The 7,525-nt window shown below is 41.8% G+C and overlaps 1 protein-coding gene across 2 annotated transcripts; it reads left to right on the forward strand.

The window, feature by feature from the left end:
* Nucleotides 1–237: 237 nt before the first annotated feature.
* On the forward strand, nt 238–4,796 carry LOC121626732 (claudin domain-containing protein 1-like). Of its 2 annotated transcripts, XM_041965402.1 has the most exons (5): nt 238–655; nt 2,123–2,141; nt 2,850–2,949; nt 3,208–3,345; nt 4,576–4,796. In XM_041965402.1, the coding sequence occupies exons 1-5, from the start codon at nt 360–362 to the stop codon at nt 4,794–4,796; spliced, it is 774 nt and encodes a 257-aa protein (XP_041821336.1). In that variant the 5' UTR covers nt 238–359. The 2 variants fall into 2 exon arrangements, with proteins under 2 accessions (XP_041821336.1, XP_041821335.1); XM_041965401.1 differs by lacking the exon at nt 2,123–2,141 and having other exon boundaries at nt 238–651; nt 2,842–2,949.
* The last annotated feature ends 2,729 nt before the right edge of the window (nt 4,797–7,525 follow it).

The following is a 7,525-nucleotide window of genomic DNA, read 5'->3' on the forward strand; positions in this document are numbered from 1 at the left end:
TTTCTTAGTGAGGACTAGAGGTTGGCGTTGCGGACAGGCTGTGTGGTATATGCTGCACCGTCGGGCCACCCACCATCTGTGGAAGTGGGACAAGGGAACAGATGGCGCATCCAAGCCGGCCTGCAGGGCTGCTGACGCTGACAGTTAGGACTGCACCGGGGATGAGTATCAATCATTAAAAGAAAAGGCTGTTTTGTTGGCTGTTGCACACAGTATATGTTGCAGGCTCGGCGATGCCAGCGTAACTTGGATAAGAGCGTTTCGCAGCGAGCATCGCGGACTGACCAAATTGATGCGCGACGACTCCACCACAGGCATCAACTTTAATCCGCTTTGACGTGTCTCCGCCTCGGTGAACAATGGTTGACAACCGCTACGCCACAGCCCTGGTCATCGCCTGTGTGCTGAGCATACTGGCCACCGTGTATCTGTCGGTGGCCATCGGGACGCAGCACTGGTACCAGTACAGCAGCCCCACCGTGCGCGGCGAGGCCAACGTGTCCGAGCTGCGCTCCCTGTACGAGGAGTTCATGGATGGAGAGTTTGATGAGAAAACCTACAGCGACACCCTGTTCCGCCTCAACGGGACTGTGGGCCTCTGGTGGCGGTGTGTGCTCGTCCCTGCCAACGCTCACTGGTACAAAGAGCCAGGTACGTGTGTTTGTAGGCCTAATCTGCCCAATGACACTGTTTAATGTCACCTCTGCAGGTAGATGCGTCTCTAGGAAAGCTTTGTCCATCACTGGTGAAGTAAACACCTCCTCCATACTGGGCTTCAGACAAGAAGATCTACAAGGATCTTTCTAGACCAATAAATCTCATGAACAAATTGCACTCTGCTGCTTTGAATGTATGCTGTAAATTGTGTGCATGTTGCATTACTTGTAGTACAATTGTGTGCTGTTTGATCAGATTTGCTGTAATATTGTCCTCTGAGATCTAAGGTGAATTTACAGCCGTGGCCGGACAATAAAGTTGTATTCTAGCTTCTGCTCAGAAGTTTCAAACTATCGAGCTGCTCTCTAACGTGTGGCTCATTCCCCAACATGTAGGAGCTGCAAGGCAGGAATTTATCACCTTTTTATTATGGATGCTGTTAGCCCTCTTTGTGATTCTCCTGTATTACTATTTACATTACATCATAGAGCCAAGCATCCAGTTTTTCTCTACAAAATAGCTTTGAATAACCCTGAGGATCATCTAACAACAGTCACTGCTGTTTTGATGGTTTTGGATACACTTAATAGGGCTTTTCTAGGGTTTCTCCCAAATAGTTAAGCGAAGGTGGTAAGCCGCCCATTTTCTGTCTGAGCTGTCTCAAAATCTAGTTTTTAAGACCTTATTGTTTTAGTTTAATTATATTTAGTATTGTGCTGAAGTCATGTTTTATCAAATAGCTTTATTTCTTTTCTGCGCACCAAGTCATTATCACACAGAAAACCTGGGTGGATTTTTTAAAAATGCTGCAAAAGTGTCCTCTTGGCCTCAGGTAGGGGTGGGCGATTTGACATAAAACTTAAATCACAGTATTTTCTTTTTTGTTTGTTTTTTTTACAGTGACTTTATTATATAACGGTATCACAAAAATAAAAGGGATACTCAACTCAAAACTCGATTCTACCTCTCTTCACTCTATTAACAATGTAAGGCAACACAACGGATGTGTTTATTGGCTCCAAATAGGAATGGAAATGAGGTATAGGCTTACATGTGTTTTGGGAGAAGTAACCTGCCCCTGAATGGCAGTCAATCTCATCTCAACAGCATTTATTGAGCAAAAAAAAAAAATCCAAAATATATAAGTACGATAGTCAGTGTACCACGGGGCATGTCTAGCTTGTGTTGCAGTATGAGGTGCAGAGATAATGTTAGCTCTGGCTATATGAGACTACACAAAAAGCTACGTAAAAAACAGTTTTCCACATCCAAGCCTCTACTCTGGTTTTAAATTGTCTTCAAATTATGCTTAATGTTCAGGCAGTTACTCTTAACTATCCGTTAATAGTAAATATGCCAACATTGTCATCCATCAGTGCTGCTAGCTACATTAGCCGCAGAACATGCTACGCCAAATTCAGCAGGCTAACCAGCAAAAAAAAACAGTGAAGAAACATAAAAACAGCAAAACTTACAGGTTTGACGTTGGTATCGACCCATCCTTGAGCTTCAGTTTTGAAGTGGATCCTGCTCTGTGTTGGTCCTCAAAGCAGTCCGAAGTAAAAATGTTATTGTTAGCGCACACCTGATGCTTCAAATGTTAGCCTCAGAGTTTCCCAGTTGTTGTTGTGGGTTCCATCAAGTTAATCTACTGAGAAGTTAGCGCGCCTTGCTTGTAATGCTCCCTTCACAGCTTTGTGTTGCTGGAGCCAGTGTTATATCGAGGAAAACAGCCGCCGTAAATCATATTATTTGTAATTTGCTGAAACTTTTGTCAAGGTAATGGGAGAAAAGGCTTTGGATCTGTTTCACCATAAATGCATCATGACTTTGCATTCGCTGCCCTTGTTGTTGTTTTTTTGCCCCTCTGACCGCCTGGATCTGCCACTGTTGGCCAAAGTAGCGTTATTCCATCATAGGAGTGCTGTGAGGCTGCAACAAACAGTCACTTTCACCATCATTAGGTCTGAAAATTGCTTTCTTTAATAGCCAATTGATTGTTCGGTGTATTGGATGGCAGAGAATGGTGAAAAATCATTCTTCTCTGAAGCTCAGCATATTTATGAGATGGCATATCAAAATTGTTTTGGGTTTTTTTGTCCACCGAAAACATTTATTAAAAGTTAATTAACGTTTCTGTGACTTGCTCGGATACTGGTCCTTTATGTAAACAACCTCTTTCAGATGCCAAGATGGTGCTGGAGTGCCGAAGCTTCACTCTACCTCAGCAGTTCACTCCCAAATATAAAGAACCGGGAAACCACAACAGCGGAGAGGACATGCTGCGCACCTGTAAGTTCAGTCACAACTTTTTACCCTTATTTAAAGGCCATGAGATGCATGAAGCTGTAAGAAAATTTGCACCAGATTTAGCCTCTGTTCCACATAATGCATTAATTATGACCAATATGTGATGTTGAATAATGCATTGCCTCCAATGAGGGCAGCTCCTTCTGTCATGCATAAGACGGTGAGTAAATGAAGACCTCAGTAACTGTGACACCCCCACCCCACACCTTTCTTTCTGTGTGTGTGCGCATGTATGTACAGACTTGTGGAGGTGCCAGTTTCTGCTTCCGCTGGTGTCCCTGGGTCTGGTGGTGTTGGCAGGTCTTACTGGGTTCTGTGCCTGCCTCTGCCGAAGCCTCACCCCCACCCTCGGCATAGGAGTACTTCACCTGCTGGCTGGTAAGACCTCTGCAGCTGCCATAACCAGAACCAGAACAGTTCATGTCAATATCTGTGGCAGAGTTAAGAGTATTGATAGCACTTGAGATGATGGCATCTGAAATACATTTTAATTGACAGAGGGACTCTATAGCGCCCCCCCCCCCAAGTTCAGCAGCTCAAACTGGCTGAAGAGAGGATGAGAGGTATCTGACAGGTTGCTCCTCGCCTTCTTCCTCGCCCTCTTTGTAAAGATTCAGGGGCTTTAAGGGTTTGTTGGCTATTTGGCGTCACTAATCCTAGAGCATTTTTTCATAGATCAGTTCAGGTGATCGCACCAGGCAGGAAGATGAAAAGTTAAGACACTCTCAGCAATAGTTTTTTACACTGGTCATAAAATCAGCTGACTAACACTGAGTCCGCTGAGTTTTCTCAGTGAGCATCTCTTGAAAATATACACCCAGGGGTACCAAGGTGAGCCAAGATTGGGGAACTCAGTTTGGCCTGAAATAACATCTGAAAACTGAGTTTAGAATATAACATGTTGAAATATGAATCTATTTTATAATCCATTCATGCATAGCTTTTGGGGTCACTCTCACTGCATCCATCAACTTTCAGTTTCAGTTTGCAGGCACAGCACAGAGCTGTTTTTAACAAAAAGCTCTAAAAACTGACCACACGCTACCCAGCCAGCACCAAACAGCAGACAGGCAAAGTTAGCAGCTAGCTGCTGAACATAGTGGGACAATTAGCAGCTAAGGAGTCAGGTATATCTCTCAGGAGTTGGTAGAGAACAAAATCGAGTCAAAAGTAGAGTTAAAATTGGACTTACTTTGTTTAGTGGCCAGCAATATGACTCCAGATGACTGTTAATCTTGTTTGTTGTCTGTTGGATGCCTGAATAAGCAACCATTTGCTAACATGTTCACCAGATTAACTTTGTAATGTGATAATATATGTTTGCAGCTTGTTGTGCTGCCGCTGTGGCAATGAATGACTTCTAACTCTAACAACACTGTGTAGACTAAAGCAACGCAACATCTAACCATCCAGACAGGAGACACAGTGGAACACAAACATAGCAACACCTGTGCTCTTTACGCTGTAACAAGTCAAACAGTCTGCAGTGAAAAAGCTCTGTTTGCAGCAGCACTGCAAAAACTAACAATGCATGAATATAAAAATACAAGCACAGGAATTTGTCTTCTAAAGATGTCACGTTGTGCCTCCTCATTGTGTCCCCTGCAGGTCTGTGCACCTTAGCCACAGTGTGCTGCTACCTGGCGGGGATGGACCTGCTCCACAGGGTGTCGATGCTGCCTGATAAGGTGGATGGCTCTCTGGGCTGGTCCCTCTACTTGGCCCTCATTTCCTCGCCACTCCACATGATGGCCGCCGCGCTGCTGGTATGGGCAGCACGCAGCCACAGTCAGAACTACTACCGCATGACAGCCTACCGGGTGGCATAGACAGAGATTCAGCTCTGGATCTCTGTCCTGCTTACAACCCTAAATCCAAAAAAGTTGGGACGCTGTAGAAAACTAAACTGAAATAGAATGTGATAATTTGCTCATCCTTTTTGACATATACTCAAAAGATAGCAGTACAAAGACAATATATTTAATCTTTCACTTCATCAGCTTTGTACACCTGTTTGGATCACTCCACAGGTAAACAGGTTCTTTGGCAACAGATGATAGTATCATGTTTGGGTATGAAAGGGGCATCCTGGAAAGGCTCAGCCATTCACAAGCAAGGATGGAGCGAGGTTCACCACTTTGTGAACACATGATTGTGTAAAAGGTTGTTACTACATGGGCTCAGAAACACTTCATAAAACTTGTTGGTTAACACAGGTTATTGCAAATGATTGCATTCTGTTGTTATTTACGTTGTACACAGCATCCCAACTTTTATGGACTCAGGGTTGTAAATTCATACCCCACAATCTGACACCAAGATGCATTTTCTAATGATCTCAGAGGAATGGGATGTGGGTTAATCTGTACATTTTGCCCTCTGATGGATTAAAGTGCATGTGCTCTACAGTAATGACCCTATCTGCTGCATTAAAAGATTTGATTTTTATCTCTCTAGAGGTTGTGGAATTGGTTTGAAAAAGGTCAACCAGAAAGATGTGTGTCGTACAACATATGCTCAGCTCAGAGTAGCTGAAAAGCAATCCCAGTTTCAGACACCACGATTCATTCCAGGTTCTGAATATGTAGTGCATTCACACTGGGAAAGTGGGTAAATTAAAGGATAATTTCAGTATTCAAGTTCATTGCTGACATTTGGGAATGCAGCAGCTATGCTTCAAAGAAAGTCTGGGAAGAAACATGAGCGGTCAGTATGTTCAGTTTTAAGAAAGTCCTCAGGTTAGCCAAACTTCTTTGGAAGAGAAAACTATGGCGACTGTAGTTGTGCATGCAGTTTTGCAGTGCAATGACAAATAATTACCAATATTTCATATGCACCCTCTGGCAGTTTGCAGCTTGTTTCTTGGCCTGTCGATTTGATTATGAGGATGCTTCTGTGTTCCCAGTGTTCCCAATATATTGTTATTATAATGACAGAATCTATAAGCACATCACATATTTAAAAATTTTGGCCAGATGAAGAGCCACCTTCAGTCATCAGAAATTACCCACATTGAAATAAACAGGAATTGTCATTGGTGTATCAAGTATGTAATATGGAACTGGGACACACCTTTCACTGACGACTTCTGGTTGACATTTTCAAGTCCATTACACCTGTGTGGTAACGTTTCCTCTCTGTTGCACTCATGTAAGCACCTGTCAGTAATGTTACGGTGTATTGCACACTGTATGTTTCTGTGGCACTGAAGCAAAACAAAAAAACCTGTACGTAACCATCAGATATTTATTTGGACAGAGAATCGCTGTTGTATAATCAGTCGTTTACTTCTGCTGCTTCAAAACGTAGTCTGGGTACATGGCGACTCACAGTGAGAGACAATGACTGTTTCGGTTTTGCTTCATTTCTGTCGACCCTTTCTGGTTTTTTTTTAAACTGAAGTCACATTTATTTATTCATTCATTCATGGCCATTATTGAGGCCAGACTGTGTTTCTTTACATTGTTAACCCAGTGTTTTCTTTGCTATTTTCAAGCATCTTTTTAACATTTTGACTGATTTTATAGTTTTTTTGTAGAAAAGTAATTTTTTTAGAATAGTAGTAGTTTTCACCATTTCGTGTTTTGTTTTTTTCCTTCCATGCACATATAAATTGTTTTTTTGTGAATTCTCAGTTGTGTTTGTTATTATTTATTTAATTTATATTTGTACCTTTATTTTTTATTTATTATCACATTTCCATTCAACAGGATTTAAGGGAAGCAGTGTTTCCCTGTTAAGAATCATGAATGTAATCTAAAGGCCATATTGTGATAAGCTACAGTATTCCTTTGCACTTATTGTTGAACATATCCTGTATATTGCTGTAGTGGTCAGTAGTGAATTTCTATTTTTTGATGATGTAAATGTACCCAAAATAAGATACATTTAGAAAAAGAAAAAATACCATTATTACCCTAAAACCCATGCTATATGTGTCTCGTAATATATAAATTGCCACCAGTCACACAATTTCATAAAACTAAAGGATGTCTATGAAATGATGCACTGTGTATGATGGGTCTCATGATATTTTGCATATTCAGCCTTTTAAAGGTCCAGTGTGTAGGATTTACTGACATCTAGCGGTGAAGTTGTAAATTGCAACCAACTGAATACCCCTCACCTTAGCCATCCCTTTCCAAGCACATAGGGTAATCTAGGATGACTGAAACTATGAAAGGCCTTCTCTAGAGCCAGTGTTTAGTTTGGCCGTGGGCTACTATAGAAACATGGTGGAGCTAATGGCGGACTCCATGGAATAGGACCCACTCTGTAGATATAAAGAGCTCATTCTAAGGTAACAAAAAGACAACACTTCTTATTTTCTAAGAATAAAAGCATAATTATGAATATTATATTCCATTTCTGTCAATAGATCCCCCTAAATCCTACACATTGGTCCTTTAATTCAAGATCTATCTATCCCTGAATCCACTGTAGCGTAAGTATAACAGCTAATGTCACTGTATGGCTGTGCTTTTGTGAAACTACAATGAATGTGTGTGTTCATTCTCCAGTTGTGAGCCGAAACGGTTGATAATTGTACATTTCAATA

Source organism: Chelmon rostratus, chromosome 23 (genome assembly GCF_017976325.1).
Source record: "Chelmon rostratus isolate fCheRos1 chromosome 23, fCheRos1.pri, whole genome shotgun sequence".
In the NCBI taxonomy this organism is placed as follows: domain Eukaryota; kingdom Metazoa; phylum Chordata; class Actinopteri; order Chaetodontiformes; family Chaetodontidae; genus Chelmon; species Chelmon rostratus.